Here is a 16,863-nt window from a genome sequence, read left to right as displayed (position 1 = left end):
CCAAAATCAAGAGTCCCACGCTTAATCAACCGAGCCACCCTTTTTAAACAATCTTTGGTAGCTAGGTCAGTGATACATTTTTAGTCAATTTTTATATATGTGGTATGCGATAAGGGTTGATGTACCTTCTTTGCATTTGGAGCTTCAGTTGTTCCTGTCCCATTTGTTGAAAAGATTAGTCTTTTCCCCTGTTGAATTACCTTGGCACCTTTGCTGAGAATAAATTGGCCATACAGGTTGGGTCCATTTGTAGACTCTCTTTTCTGTTCTATTTATCTTTATGGCTAGCTTTATGGTAATACCATATTCTTTTGAGTAATAGAGCTTTCAAATAAGTCTTGAAATCTGATAGGGCAATTCTTCCAACTTAATTCTTATTTTCAAAGTAATTTTGGATAGTATAGGTCCTTTGTCCATATAAATTGTAGAATCAGTTTCTTAGTTTCTACAGAAAGTCCTGCTGGGATATTTATTGACATCATAGACCAATTTGGAGAGAATTATCACCCTAATAGTACTGAGTCTTCTAATCCACAAGCATAATGTATTTCTTATTTATGTAGGTCTTTAATTTTTCTCAGCACCATTTTGTAGTTTCCAGGGCACAAGTTTTACACATACTTTGCTAAATTTATCCCTAAGGATTTCATTTATTTATGCTATTGTAAAGGGCATTGTAAAATTTCAATTTCCAAGTATTTTTTTTTCTAAAGATTTTATTTATTTGACAGAGATCACAAGTAGGCAGAGAGGCAGGCAGAGAGAGAGAGAGAGAGAAAGGGAAGCAGGCTCCCCGCTGAGCGGAGAGCCCAATGCAGGGCTCAATCCCAGGACCCAGAGATCATGACCTGAGCCGAAGGCAGAGGCTTTAACCCACTGAGCCACCCAGGCGCCCCCAAGTATTTGTTTTTGGCATATACAAATCTAACTGAATTTTTTTTTGAGCTTGTATTTTGCTATCTTGCTAAACTCATTAGTTTTAGTAGCTCTTTTGTAGATTCTGTAGGACTTTTCTATACAGACAGTCTTGTTTGCAAATACAGCTTACGTCTTCTTTTCTGATCTGTATGTCTTTATTTAGGACTGTTAGGACCCCTAATATTGAACAAGAAATGGTGAGACTGATACTTTTATCTTATTAGCAGTCTTAGGGGAAAAGCAGGGAGAATTTCACCATTAAGTATGATGTTAAATGTAGGTTTTTCTTAAAAGCCTTTTATCAGTATAGTTGAGGAATTCTTTTCTACTGCTTGTTTGCTGAGATGATTTTTTTGCATCTTTTGAGGTAATTATATGTTTCTTCTCCCTTATTTCTGTTAAGATATTACACTAATTTTCAAATATTAAACTTTGTATTTGGTCATGCTATTTTATCCTTTATATATATGTATATAATACATATATACACACATTTTAGATTTCACTTACTTTTTTGATATATGTTTATATATATATAGATAGATAGATAGATAGATTTTATTTATTTATTTATTTGACAGAGAGGGAGATCACAAGTAGGTAGAGAGCCAGGCAGAGAGAGAGGGGGAAGCAGGCTCCCTGCTGAGCAGAGAGCCCGATGCCGGGCTGGATCCCAGGACCCTGAGATCATGACCCAAGCCAAACGTAGAGGCTCAACCCACTGGGCCACCCAGGCACCCCTATCCTTTTTATATATTGTTGGATTCTCTTTCTAAGATTCTGGTAAGGATTATCACACTATTACAGGAAATATGGGCCCTTTGTCTTCTTTTCTTGTAATATCTTTGTCTGGTTTTGGTATCAGGGTGATGCTGGCCTAAAAAGTAAGTTGAGAACTGTTCCCTCTCTTCTCTTTTCTGGAAGAGTTTATATTGAAATGATATTATGTCTTCCTTGTATGTTTGGTAGAAGTCATCAGTGTAGCTGTCTGGGCCTGAAGTTTTCTTAGGAGAAGGTTTTTGGCAACAAATTTAATTTCTTTTATAGATATGGGCTACTCAGTTCATCTCTGTCTTTTTGAGTGATGTTTGTGATTTGTATCTTTCAAGGAGTTTGTCCATTTCATCTAAGTTGTTGAATTTATTGACATAAAGTTGTTTATAATATTCCCTTATCCTTTTTAAGTCTGTAGAGTCTATAGGAATGTCTTCTCTCTTATTACTGATGTTAATTTTCTTCGGATCGTTCTGGCCTTATGGTTCACAATTTTATTAACTTTTCGAAGAAACAATTTTGGTTTTACTGGGGTTTATTTTCCTATTGTTTTCTGACTCTGTATCTTATCAATTTCTGCTCTAATCTTTATTATTTTCTTCTGTTTACTTTGGATTTTTTTTTTCTCTTTTTCTGATTTCTTAACCTGAGAGCATTGCTTTGGGACTGTTTTTTTCCTTCCTGAATATAAACAATTGATACTTTTAATTTCCCTTTAAGCACTACTACATTCCTCAAATTTTGATGTATTTTCATTCAGTCCAAAATATCTTAAAATTTCTGTGTTTTCTTTTTCTGGCCATGAGTTATAAAGATGTTTTTAATTTTGTAATATTTGGGGCTGGCCCCAGGTATTTTACTGGTTTCTAACTTAATTACAGTCAGAAAACATTGTCTATATTTTTAAAAATTCACTGAGACTTATTTAATGGTCCAGAATTTGGTCTATTTTGGTAAAAGTTTCATGTGCACTCGAAAAGCATGTGTGGTTTTCACAAAAGACATCTCTTCTGTAAATGTAAGTCACATCAAGTTGGCTAATAATGTTGATCTAGTTTTCTGCATTCTAACTGATTTTGTTTTATCAGTTACTGAGATAGAGCTGTTAAAATGTCCAAATACAGTTTTGCATTAGCCTATATCTTATGTTTCAGTTTTTGCTTCATGTATTTTGATGCTTTTATGAGGTACATACACATTCAAGATTGTTAGGCCCTTTTGATTAATTGATCTCTTTATAATGGAATGTACTTTGCTTTATATCTACTTAAATATCGGTGTATCCACTCCAGCTTCATTTTGATTAGTGTTTATCTGGCATATTTTTTCCATTTTTTTTACTCTTATCTGTATATTTAAAATTGTTTTCTGATAATCAGCATATGGTTGGGTGTTGGTTTTTTAATTCGTATTACAGTCCCTGCCTTTTAATTAGAATACTTAGACCATTTACATTTAAGGTGATTATTTATATGGTCAAGTGTAAATAAAATCTTCCATCTTGCTGCTTATTTTATGTTTTTCTCCTCTGCTCTTTCTTTTTTTTCCTCCTCCCTCTTTCTTTTTGATAATTATGTATTTTTAATGATTTTTTTCTCTCCATTGCTAGCTTCTCAACTATACCTCTCATCTTTTCTTTTTTAGTCATTACTCTAGGATTTACAAGTTCATTTTTTATCTATCATAGTTAACCTTCAGACCTTATATGTATTTTCATCTTTATGTCTAAGAACCTTAAAAGGGTACTTCCATTTCCCCTTCATGTTCTGTGCTATTTTTGCTTACAAAGAAATATTTTTACGTGTATTATAAACCCCACAATAAAATTGTTATTGTTGTTGCTTTAAGCAATTACCTTTTAGGGAGGTTTTTTTTTAAATGAGGAAAAACATCTTTTATATCTGCCCATATAATTTAGTACTTTTGGATTTTTTTGTTTGTTTTATTATTTCAAAGTTGGTGAAAAGGATCTAGAAAGATCAGATGTAAGATAAGAAAAGAATGATCTGCAAAGCTCCATAGCAGCCATAAAGGGACGGGCCTTTATGGATGGATGGATGGATGGATGGGTAACTTCTCTGCTGTAACAGGAAGAAGTGAGGAAAGAGTGTAGATATGAGTAAGCTTACATCTAGTGTCAGGATAATGAATTCTGTTTCTAACAGATGAGAGTGAGGGAGCAGAGGCCTGGGGCAGCCTGGCGTGCTGGCCAGAGACCGTAGCAGAATTACCCAGCATCTGGATGATCCTTTTGGTGATGATGAACCAACGTACCCTATTATATGTGACTTTTCTCCATACCTTTGGCTACTAGGGTTGACATAAGAATAGAATTCACAGTTGGCTTTATGAGAATTGACATTTGGGTAGTTGTAAGAAGTCAGAGGGAAGAAGAAATCTCGGCTATTGCAAAGCACGTTACTGAACGATGGGGGCTGGGCTCTGAGCTGAAGGGCCGAGGCACGGTTTCATATTTGTACGTGGCACACTTGAACAAGCAGACGAGCTAGTAAAGCTGAGTGGGGGGTTAGCGATTGAGAGATGGAGGTGACGCGGAGCAGCCGCAAATGATGATGAGGAGCGAGGTATGGCCTTGCGCGCAGTCATCACGGGAGGAGTGACGGGGATCTAGGGAAGGCGGAGGAGCTGGGAGGTGAGGTCACCCAGGACCGTGGCTGGGCTGTGTGGGGACAGACTGTCAGCTGATGGCCAGAGTCTTTGAGGAGGAAGTTTGGCAAATCAGCCCCTAAGATTTATCTCCTAACCTGTCGCTGTTGCTCATCTGTGACAGGAAGCAGGGACAGCAGTGTGGACTTCGCTAGTACTGATCGTCCTGAAACCACCTCCAACGGGCAGCAGTCTGAGGACGCACAGGAAGAGGAAACATTTCCCGGTTTAGCTGAAGAGGCCATGTGGAGAATGATAAAGCAAACTCCTGAGCGCGTTCTCATGACGTACCAGGTACCTGAGAGGTAAGAACGCACCTTAGGAGGCCCACTTTTATGAGTTTTGTTTCATGATTTCTTAAGTATGTTGTTTAATACAAAATGATTTTCAAATTATGTTTTTATACATGCTCTTAGAGAACCAGATTTTCACATTCACTCATTTGAAGTCAGATGATGAGTGGGCCTAGGACAGTGGCCACGGTGCCAGTGCCGCACACACGCTCGGGTCCACACTGAACCCACATGTGCATCGTGAGACCAGAAAGCCGTCAGACAGCGCTTCCAAGAGGGCGCACAAGTACCAGAACTTCTCTCTCTAGACTCTGAATTTTTCCGCATTCTGCAAGAGAGGAGCTCAGGGAAATCTGTTTCCTCTCGAGCACTGTGTAGATGCTTTCCACCAAGAAAAAGCGCTCTAGCTTCACCCATTGACAAAGAGTGGATTCGGTTATTTTTTAACACGCACATTATATATTAGCAAGAGATAGAAAGTATATCACAAGCCCAGAAGTGCTTTTCTTGGATGACGGAAGAACCCTGTGCCTTATTCAGGACTAAGGTTGCTCGTTTGTCCTCAGGGTGACAGAGGCTGTACTGAGAGAGGACCTGGAGAAGCTGGCGGGCCTGCGGGGGCGGCAGCCCCGGTTCTCACGCGGCCAGAGGGAGGAGCTGGCCAAGGTGCACTCTTGGATTCAGAGCCAGACTGTCCCTCAAGGAATAGGCATCCAAGTAAGCACCGTGACAACAGCTGTGCTGTGTGATGTCTCTCTGTGCCAGGCAGTGCCCGAGGCACTTCATACGCATCGCACCATCCCACTGATAATTACAGTCCTCACAGATGCTTCTACCTCACCACCGAGCAGCAAAGTAACGTGTACAGATATTAAATCATTTATACACGGTCGCACAGTCCCGCTGACTTTGAATGCCGGTCTTTTGGAGGGCAAGTGTGCTTCCTGGCTGGAACGCTGCAGGGCCCCTGCTTTGAAGTATGGCTGGCGGGGAGGCGAGGAGTAAGAGATGTGCGTTTCAGATATGCAGGTGTGTTTGAACGGAGTTCAAACTCAAGATGTGGGATTCACACTGCAGGGAGTATTCATACCTAGCAGGATTTTCCACGAGGCCCGGGGGCTTTGGCGGTTAACGAGATCTTCTCAGTGAGAGCGCGTGCAAGCGGCCTGGCCAGTGGAGCTCTGGTTTGCCCGCGGCCCCTGTGGTGGCTCTGTGGAACCGTTGTGACACTTGTACCAGGAATGAGGCCTTTATTCCCTCAAGTGTCAAGCCGTGGATGTGGGAGGTGACAACGTGGGGAGTTAAAAACTATAGCAAGAGAAGAAAGCTGGGTGTTCAGAACAGTGTAGTGTCAAGGCTGCTGAAGTAAACAGGTGCTGGGATCTCCCTCCCTCCTTTTTAAAGAACAGAACGCGTTCCCGCAGCCGGCGTCTGGTTAGCTGTGGCTTTCCTGAAAAGCAGGAGCGGAGCCTGCTCCTCATTTCAAGTGTCTTCGTTCCTAAAACACTATTTTTATGCTTTTTGAATAGGAGAGTAAATGAATGAGCCCCAAAGTAATTTAAGCAACAATTGTGTAAACAATTGTCCTGTTCCTTCTCACAACAATTGGGAATGAACTGTCACGTGGGCTCTTCTTAGACACACACTGAATAAACTGGGGACTAGACGTAAGGTACCTGGCCACCATTTTACTGCTTTAAACCTTCCAGATGACATTACGTCATGGCGCCCACTCTTGTTCTTTCTCGGAGGGCTGCGTCACTTGTGAAAGCCGGGACTCCCTGGGCGACACCGCGGAACCCTGTGGTCAAGCTGCAGCAGCAAACAGCAGATGAGTGGCCGTGGAGGCGCCCCCGCGGGGACCCGCTGGACAACCAGACCTTCTCGTGCGGGACGGGAGGGAGGTGTTGTGAGAAATAAAGTCTCCTCGTTCCTCATCCAAAAAAAAAAAAAAAAAAAGACTCTAAGTGACCATGGACTTGTCACTCAATGTTACGGTTTTCCCTTCTTGATTTTTTAATAGGCATTGTTTTTCTGAAGCAAACGCCGTGTATCATCTTCTATGTCCTCGTTCCGGAGGTATTAAAGCTGTCAGCTAGGTGTTTTTTCTAGTTCTGCCATCCTCTGAGGAGATCGGATGGCCTCTAGAGAGGTGTGTGCACAAGCGGCACCCGAAATCCGCGGTAGTCACAATTACAGCCAGAAATAGCCCCCAAACCTGGCTACCTTCATTTCCTTCTGGTGTTACAGAAATCACTTTCCCTGTGAGAGGACTTGACATCCTACCTGCAGGCCGTCTGCTTTTCAGAATGGTTCCCAGAAATGTACTTTCCTCTGGTCCTCGTGCAGCTTGGCCTTTCCCTCTGTAATTCAGGTGAAACGTTCTCCTTTGCCCACAACACGGGTCACTTTGGTGTCTACCAGTAGTAACAAATACCACCCATCGGTACACCGGAAATACCTGCTTGTTGGGGTTGGATTTTGAGCTTTGTTCTTGTAGACGCCTTTCCTTTTAATTCTCCACCTTCCACTGAAGTTCCCAAAGTCCTGCCCTCACGGTGAATCTACTCACCATGAGCTTGTTCCTCGGAAGCTGAAGTTAGCTTTTGCGTGTGTGACGTTCAAACAGAGAGAGCATCTCGCTCAACCGGTGGTATTCCCCTTTCTGATGTTTTTGTTTTTAAAATAATGACTAAAAAGTTTCAGAACTCATGTAAAAAATAATAATTGTTCTTTCATGCCTCAGTGATTTAATGTTGTCTCGCCCAAAATTAACAGTTAACTCTTTCTTTCCAACCAATTTACACAAGAGGTCTGGCTATCTTTGCCGGAAGTCTGTAAGTGCCACGAAGGGCTGCGTGGGGACAGCAGCGGTCCACGGGGACAGCAGTGGCCTGTGGGAGCTCCGCCGTCCTCGCAGGCGTGCAGAAGCAGTCAGAGATCGGTGCTTCCTACGCGGCCATAATTGTGTCTTCAAGGAAGTGAGTGGGTTGTTTGCTTGGTAAGTTCGCTCCCTGCTCTTCAGAGAAGTCCGTGGTTCCTGCCCAGACTCTGGGTGACGTGTGACCCACACAGATCAGAAAGAGGACCAGAAGCCAGTAATGGAGCAGCAGTAACCTTTCATCTTTTATCTAACAGACTAACTGAGCTTTCTTTTTTTGTTTTATTTTTTGTTTTGTTTTTAAGAAAACACTCTTCCTCCTTTCAAGTTTTATACTTTTTTGTAAAAGTGTATCATGATAATGATTAGGAGACTTGACCTTTTTATCTGTGATTCCATGATGACTGCTGGGCCCTGATTCTCAATTCCCGTAGCTCGGGTTTCCTTTCTAAAATGGGTTTTCCTGGAAGGCAGTTCTGTGCATCCGAGCCATTTTCAAATGCTGAGCTGTTCTGTGCAAGCGTTGCGGCATTAGGACAGGGGAGCCCTCGTGCTCTGCTCCGTCCTGATGGCTGAGCGATTTCTGAGCCCTCATCGTGGCAGTCAGGTGGTGTGGCATTTTTGCCCTTGGTGAGAAATCAAATTTTAAAAAACTGACCAGCCCAGATGTTGTCCATCAGTGTACTCTTCGTGATCTTCTGCAGGGACAAAAATTTTAATCTGCATAAATCAGAAATGACACGTGGCTGTCAGAGGTCACGCAGCTTCGTGCAGCACGTTTTGTACCTTACGTTCTCAATCGTGGAAGCATCTCTTTTTCAGTCTTTCTGGTATTGGTTTTATCTCACTTCGCTGATCTCTTTGCCTTAGCACACATTTTATGGAGTGCATGTGACACCGGACTCGGTATGAAACTGGTGCTTGCTGTAGGCAGACCTGTAATACCGCATATAACTTTCGTATGTTGACAAGTAGCTTAGTTGTTGGCGTATGTAGGGATTGGACCGTGACACTCGCGCTGCTGGAGCAGGGAGGAGGCTCAGCAGTGATGCTGCTGCCCCCCAAGGGGGCTGTGCCCACTTTTACACTTCGTTGTGCAAGTTTATTAACTTTTTGTATTAATAACTATAGGAATTGATAATAAAAACGTGTATCATAGGCTTTGACGTTTACACAAATATTACCCAAAAGGCTGCATTTTCTTGGGTAGGAGGTCAGGATTTATGAAAAACAGAATGCTGTGTGAACGGAGTTGTTTTGCAATGAAGTAAAACTTCATTATAATTCTCAAGGTCAATTTAATCTAAATTGAAATTTTATTTCAGCTGAATTTATAATTAATTATATGAATTTACTTGTTTTTAATGGTTATTAATACCTCAATCAGGTATCTTTTTCAAGTAAAAACAAATAAACTGTGTACATGTAGAACCTGACATATTTTTGCGCTGTGTCAATAAACTTTTTCCCTGAATATGTATTTTTATCATTATGAAATGTTTACTAAGAGGCATTGCAAGGTGCTCAGATGAACGTTGGTTTTCTCAGCAGCACCGCGTGTGCGGTCGCGGCATCTGAGCTCCTGCTGTGCTGGCGAGTCCCTCCCCGCCCCCAGCCCTCCGGCAGCCCTGTGACACCGCCCGTGGGGTCCTCAGCGTCTGTGCATCTTGTCAGCGCTGTCGTAACGCCTGACTCCGAATTCAGTGTCAGACGTGTTCTGTCCGGTTCCCTAGAGCACACGTGTGCTTCACGAAGTGTGTGGGACACTTTGTGGCAGCAACAGAAATCTCAGAGTTAAAACATGGGTCGAGATCCCGAAGCCCAGACTAGATGTTAGAGGCTTCAGGTCCGTCGCCCCTTCCTGCAGCAGAACAGTAATCCCGGGGAGAAGAAACAGCCGAGTGCTTATCCCGGGCGCGGGGCTCTAACAGGAGCTGCTCCAGGTGCTTTCTGTGAATTTTTAATGTTCGCAGCCATGTGAGAGAGAGAGAGAGAGAGAGAGAGAGAGGGAGAGAAGCATTGCTCGAACCCTCATTTTGCAGCCCAGCCACGGGGTGGAGGGAGCCCTCCCCTGGTGGACGACTCGCCCTGCGCGGGGGGGGGGGGGGGGGGCAGGGGTGTGAACGTTTGAATCCGACCCTGGCGCCCCATCCGCAGGGGTCATCGCCCCTACCCCTGAAACACAGGCCAGGGTTCCCAGTTTCCCCGCCCTGGAATTCCTCCGAGGCTCTTTCTGGTATCGTAAATATGAAACAGTCTTGTGGTGCCAGCGTTGTGCGTCGGGGAACGAGCATAGCTTCATTTCTACAGCGCGAGATACCAGTGTTACCACGGCCACTTAATGTCCACATGGTCCCTGAGGTGACGCATCCGTTCTTCGTTCTTCGAGCTTGAGACATTTTTCCCTGTAGATTTGTAGATTTGTCCTTGAGGTCTTAAATCCAGGAAGTGGAAGCTTTCCCTTTTTTTTTTTAAGATTTTATTTCAGAGAGAGAGCGGGCACACACACGTGCTCGTGCAAGGGGAGGGGGTGGGGCAGGGGCAGAGGGAGAAGCAGACCCCACTGAGCAGGGAGCCCTGGGGGACCTAGAGCTTGATCCAGGGACCCTGGGATCATGACCTGAGCTGAAGGCAGCCGCTTAACTGACTGAGCCACCCAGGCACCCCTGATTTTTTAAGATTTTATTCATTTATTTGAGAAAGAGAATGTGTGAGCAAGAGAGCACAAGCAGAGGGAACAGGAGAGGGAGAAGCAGGCACCCCACTGAGCTGGGCAGGGGCTCCATCTCAGGACCTGAGATCCTGACCTGAGCTGAAGGCAGCCGCTTAACTGACTGAGCCACCCAGGCACCCCACTGACATTTTTTAAGTAATAACATAAGTTGTTATTTTTAAGGTTGAGAGGACATGGAGGAAAGATAATGTTTAAACAATTTGTAGTTTAACTCTCTTAACTAAATTTTACTTTTGCTTCTGTTCACTTACTAGCTTTACTTTTTAAATTTTCAGAGAATTCAAGGATAAATTGATGAAAAGAAAAGTAGTAAATTTTCAGGACACACTTGTAAGTAAAATGACCACTCATGATATTTGCAAAACATAGAGGATTTATTTTCCAAATAATAATGAACAGGGTTAGGTTTTTTTTTTCCTATACTATTTTCAAATCAGACATTTTTGTTTTTAACTTTGTAAGATTATTATTTTTGGTTGACTAGTAGATGTTCATTTCACTTCAGACACAGTATTTCCAGAAGCATTCAGAAGGAGACCCACGCTTCTTATCTTGTTTCCTGTATCTGGCCAAAAGGTGACTCAGGAAAATGTTGGGATCTCGTCCAGAGAAGGCTTGAAACTAAACCCACAAACAAACAAAAAAATAGGTTATCAATGAATTAAGATTCCTACAAGTAAGAGGAACTGTAGTTAAGACTTAGGACCTGTGAAAAGTGTCTGCTCTGTCATGTGGTGTGTAATTGCACTAGGAACCTGGAGTGTGGTGGTTCTGGAAGGGCGTCCAGCCCGCTGATGGCCGTGAAGTTCTTCAAGCCCTCACTGACCCATCTCTATTGAAATACTTGGTCAGTAACACGTTCTGTCCATTTATTATCTTCTTCGTGAAACAGATCTTGTATTACCCCTGAAATGAACTTCTCTTGAAGCGTGGGCCCTGAGTTTTGTCGCTACTGCAGAATGGCACGAGCAGATCCTACTAATCACCTTTGTGATTTTAGAATCTTTAGCCATATTCCTTCTACTCAGAAGAATATAAACCTGTGAATGATGACTTTTACTTCGTCCCCTGCAGACACCACACTGACCCCTGCTGGGTGGTTTCGCCCCGCTGGGACCTCAGGCAGTGTCTGCCGTCTCTGGGATGGAGTGTGTCTGGTATATTTTTATGAGGATGCTGGTGGGTACTACACCAAAAAAGAAGTCTCTGGCCAAAATGTTTGGGAAGTTCTTGATTAAAGTTAAATAAGTTTACCTCGGGATTTCCTGGAGGTTTTGGTGTGCTGACATAACACAGAATCACCGAGGCGGGAGAGGCTAGAACAGTGGGCATCGTCGATTGGCTGCTGGGACTGGTGTACCCACAAACCCTTCGGGAAGCACTTAGAGTTTGGGGGTCTTGGTGATGATGGTCAAGTGTAGACTTGCCTTTCAGCATCTGAGGCCCTCCGGGAATTGCGTGCCATTTCTAAGCATCTACCATTATCATTCACCAATTCCCCATCCCACTCTTTCCCCCACACCCAGGGTACCACCCGTGCCCTGCCCTCTAGCGCCCATGCTCCACCTGCGTGTCTGAGCGCAGCGCTCCTCCACTTAGACCCTACACCCAGCGGCTTGAATGCGCCTACGAGTCACCCGGGGTTCCTACTAGGACAGGGATTTTGACTCCATATGAGATTCTGCATTTCTCACGAGCTTCCCAGTGACACCAGGGCTGCTGGCCCCGGGCCACATGTGGGGATGATGAAAGAGCTTGCACAGGGATAACAGACTGGAGAGTAGGGACTTTATCTATTATTCATTCCCTTAAACTTATTACAGTAGTTTTTACCCAAAACAGGCTCTGGGCAAATGCTTGTGGTCACATTTAATACGGATCAGAATTTAGGAAAAGTAATGCTTTGAAATAACACCGATTGGCCAGTTACTTGAAGGGATGATTTCCACCCAGGACACCACCCAGTTCAAGAATTCAGGATCCTCTAAAGTCAAGGTATAAAATGCTTCACCTAACTGTCAAATAGAGTCACTTACGTTTTTCATACTTCCTCTAGTGTTAGCAATTTCGGTACCGAGACCTGGAAAACAGTATTTGGAAACCATTCATCATCAGATCTGTGATTTCCGGTTTACGCTTGTTTTTCTTAGAATATTACTAAGTCACATCTAATTTCTGATTGTCCTGTTTTCACGCCACAGTGATGTTTCCTTGAAGGCCGCTGGGCAGGGCCCCTGTTCTTTCTTGCTGACGGGAGTCCACAAAGGGCGCTGCATTCTCCCCAAGAAGTTAGCAGCTCAGTAGTTTATTGGAAACATTTTAAATGAATGAACTTCTTTCTAGTAAAAGGTTCCATTTGGGGGCGCCAGGGTGGTTCAGTCAGTTAAGTGTCAGACTCTTGATTTGGGCTCAGGTCCTGAACTTGGGGTCAGGCTCTGCTGCGCTCAGCGTGGAGCCCGCTGAAGATCGTCCTTCTCTCTCTGCCCCACCCCCACCCCCTTCTCTAGGGGGAACAAAAAGGGCTTCATTTCATTTCCAGAATATCCTGGGAATTTGTGTCTGTGCATAGAGTACAGTCAGAGAAAACAGTAAAAGCGGACAGTTTATTGGTGGCTGTGTGTGACTGTGGGGAGCTGTTTACTTGGCCTGTCTCATTGCCTTCACAACAGCCCTCTGAGGTGGTGTTTGTCCAAATCCCGCCTACTGATAAGAAACTAGGTACCAGGTGATTAAGGAGTTTGCTTAAGATTTTAGCAAGAAGGAAAGCAGGATTTCAAATTGCACTTACTGGAAACTGGGATAACACCCTCCTTCCCCTCCATATAAATCCATACGGGGGGGGGGAATATATATATACATATATATTTTCCCCCCCGTGTGTATGTGTGTGTGTGTGTGTGTGTGTGTGTGTGTGTGTGTATATATATATATATATATATATATAAAAGCTGGGATGGCAAGGAGAGCACGATGCTTGCAAGGAGTTGGTGAGAAAGAGAAAACACAAGATTGCAGAGCAGTCTTGACACCAGGAGGGGAGAGTGTCAGGCAATTTATTAGCCTGTTTTATAGGTCATCTTTCTCTTCCAAAACAGGTTTTTACCTCATCTAGTGGAGGAGAATAGAGAGTAATTCAGTAGCAATAAAATCAGACCACCGATCCATGCAAGAATTACTTTACCTGCCTTCCTGAGACCATCACCCCTCTCTGCCCCTGACATCTCCAGCAGCATTTGCAGGAGGGCCACTCTTTCCAGTTCATCCAGGGGTGATCTCACGTCTCCATCAGGTGCTACATAGAGTAAAATAGAGGTTAGTAACGCTGTTCATCCTTCAGTGACTTGTTCCCTATTGTGTTCCGGGGGGCTCTGGGGCAGGGAGGGAATACTAGGGAAGCCTCCAGTGCTGTGTTCGTGAGTTGTCATTGGTATCTCGACAGAGAGGTGGGGAGGCTACGGTCCAATTTGCAAGCCGGCAGCACAGAAAATCAAGAGGAGGGCATCTAGTTCTGACTATACGCCCTCGCCCAGCTGCTCAGCCGCCCCAAATAGGAGAGCAGAGGCTGAGCTGCAGGGCCCGCTGAAGAATGTTTCCACTTGAAAAGTCGTTCTCTTTTGTCCCTATTTCTCTTCTGCTGCCCATTACCTTTTACTTGTGGATGGTCTGAGTGATAGCGTAGAGAGGAAGAGGGAAGGGTTGGTTGTCTGGGAGCCAAGACTGTCCATGTTCTTCTGATAAACCAAATAAGATGGCAATACTCCTTGACTCTCTGCCCCTCAAGACTTGAAGACCGTCTTTATTAGAAAAGAGTCAGCCTTTGAAATCCTCTTTAAAGACTTTGATAGTAACATTTTTAATGTGAGATTTGGTCAGCTGAATATAAGATGGACGGCAAGTGTGCCTGGGACGCGTATGGGTTGTGTGTGCAAGGTATGGGATGTGGGGAGAAGGCGGAAGGTATGCTGAGGGGACACTTGGCACCAGGATAGCTCTCTTGGCCGGCTGCCGCCGTGCTGAGATCAGAGGCTCCGGGAGCCCCAGAGCGCCAGCTCACTGATGCAGTGCTACGACCTCAGCTGGAAGGCATTACAAAGGTATCTGAGCACATTCGCAATATTTCTGAAGAGTAGTAATGAAAAATCTGTAAAATCCGGCTACGTGTCTTGAGGCTCATTTATGTAGGAACAACTAAATTAGAAAAACTGAGACAAGAACTTGAAGGGAGGCTGTCACCTGTTTAGGGTTTGACTAAGATGCTGCACTCATCAGAGCTTTAAAAAAATCATAATATGGACGTTTCTGAAAAGGACAGCGATAGAGCCGGTCTCGATTTCATCTTGTGCTTGCCTCTCACTGTTCTTTTAAAACGGTAGAGATTCAATAAAGTTAATGCCTGGTTTTGGCCGCTAACACAACGGGAGGTCAGGGGTTGCGGCCGAGGACGGGTCACGTGTGAGTGGCCAACAGTGCTTGGCCATCATCAAAAAGCCTCTAGGGAGAAACTTTAGAGACTAGAAGTGATAAGATCAATGGCATAGAAGAGTTTTTTCCTTTAAAAAAAAAAAGTCTAAAAGTACCCTAAATTAAAGACCAGATAAAATCCAGTTAAAATGTTTATGCATCAGTTGTTTTATTCCTTAAACTAAATTAAGAGGAAATAGCCAAATAAGTACTGACTGATTCTTTTTTTAATTCAACTTACACTTAAACTGAATGAGACATAAATAAAAAAGGACAAGATACTTGACCTGGAAACCAGTGTCATCCCTAGCTCCAAACTGTCCCTTTTTTATTCCTTAATAAACATTTGTGTTTCATGTAACACATATCAGATGATTACTTTTAACTGAAAATGATATAAAATAGTTTTAATCTATAATTGGAACAACCAAATTCTACGTCCAACCAGTTCATTTAAAATAGAAACTAAAAGGAATTGATGTTTAAAACATCATATAATTTTTTAAACTGAAAAAAAAAAGTTGACCAAAACAAAAGTTTGGGTTACAGAAATGACATGAAATAAGCAAAACTACCTTTTTTTTCTCTTCCATTTTAGAAGAAAAAAAAAAAAAACTAAAATAGGTTGTAAGGGTCCTCTAGGATTCTATCCATAGCTAGGACTTAAAGACTTCTGCAAACAAGAATTCCCATTCTTATCTCTAACTTTGCATTTAAGACCCTTGAAGACTCTTCCAAGACAAAAAGAAGGGAAACAAATTCATTTTACCTGAGAGCCGCAGGGTCTCGTCCCTGGAGTCAGGGACAGGCAGAGCGAGGAGAGGATATAAACATCCTATGAAAAGCAAACACCAGGAGATCAGCTTATACATGCTGGGCAAGAGACAGGAGTCTCCCTTCTTGGCTTCTGTGCTCAGAACTTCCAACTTGCTCCTTATTCTGTGATCAGTGGTTATATATATGATCCTATGACTCATATCACCCCCTCCAAAAAATTAAATTTATTGGCTATGGAGGCTAAAAGGCAATCACTTTGCATTGATGTAATTTTTCAAGGTAACAACTCACAGACAATAAATTTGCTGTCAATGCCTAGTGTACAAAGTAGATATATAAAGACAGAATAGTTACATTTATAAATCTGGCAAAAGGACTGACAGCAATAAATCATAAGTCAAAGAAAGGGTCACGCATGAGTTGAAGTGGCCAAGGCAAGGACATGGATTTATGAGTCCTAGCAGGAGTGACACAGGGCGTGACATGGATGGTGTTGGTTTCCCATTTCTTAATCAAGAGCGATAGATGAATTGTCCTGTTGTATCGGGGACTGCCATGCCCGAAGAATGACAATGTGCAGATTAACACTTAAAACCAGTTCATGTTTCAGTTCTTCCGGTGCTGCTCTCCGCTTACAGCTAAACTCGACTGCTTCCTGAACACATTCCTGCCTCAGGACCTTTGCAATGGCTGCTCGCCACCTGAAATGTTCTTTGCTTGATGTGCTCCTGCCTCTCTTCCTCCCCTCCTTTGAGTGTTTGCTAGAATGTTGCATCCTCCGTGAGGTCTTCCCTGACCCTGCTACTTAAAAATCACAACAAACCTACCCGGGCATTACTCATATCTGTGCCTCTCTCAGTTTATCCCACCACACTAAGCCCTCCGGCACCGTTACATATTTCAGGTCGTTATTGAACTAGAGGCACTTAGTAACTATCTGCTGAGTCAGCGAGTGGGGCACCAACCCCGTGTCAGGCAGTGTGTTTCGGGGAAAAAGCAGAGAACAAAGTAAGTTTCTACTCTCGTGAACTTTCCCGCCAGAGGCAACAGACAACAAAATGAGTATTTGCTATGATAATTTTTTATTGCTACGGGAAATAAAGCAGAGTGAAGAGACGGTGCAGCGAGGCCGGTGGCAGACAGGCGGGCAAGAGGCTTCTGGGAAGGGGGACGGGTGGGCACAGACCCAGGTGGAGTCGGGGAGCCATACAAGTGCAGGATCTCCCAGAGGAAATGGAAGAATGGCCTGGAAGCGGGTGGAGCACTGACAGGAGAGTCCCAGCCCCGGTGGGGGGGTGGGGGGGCATGCTGCTCATGGGCAGGATTGGTCCAGCCCAGACCCCTGGATGGACAGCAGG

General features: G+C 43.7%; 1 protein-coding gene across 9 annotated transcripts in view; it reads left to right on the top strand.

Annotated features, from left to right (window-relative positions):
* The window catches only part of PER3 (period circadian regulator 3), a 58,005-nt gene extending 49,764 nt beyond the window's left edge, over window positions 1–8,241 (top strand). For 4 of the 9 annotated variants that reach the window (XM_080800574.1, XM_080800575.1, XM_080800573.1 and 1 more), the window contains 3 exons: window positions 4,484–4,664; window positions 5,219–5,369; window positions 6,404–7,399. In XM_080800574.1, the coding sequence (XP_080656700.1) occupies window positions 4,484–4,664; window positions 5,219–5,369; window positions 6,404–6,487 (416 nt within the window). In that variant the 3' untranslated portion in view covers window positions 6,488–7,399. Of the gene's footprint in view, window positions 1–4,483; window positions 4,665–5,218; window positions 5,370–6,403 lie in introns of all 9 variants that reach the window. The other 5 variants (XR_013966658.1, XR_013966659.1, XR_013966660.1 and 2 more) reach the window with 2 other exon arrangements.
* The last annotated feature ends 8,622 nt before the right edge of the window (window positions 8,242–16,863 follow it).

Source organism: Martes martes (genome assembly GCF_963455335.1).
Source record: "Martes martes genome assembly, chromosome: 4".
Classification (NCBI taxonomy): Eukaryota; Metazoa; Chordata; class Mammalia; order Carnivora; family Mustelidae; genus Martes; species Martes martes.
The sequence above is the reverse complement of the archived record's forward strand: the minus strand, read 5'-3'. Positions and strand labels throughout refer to the sequence as shown.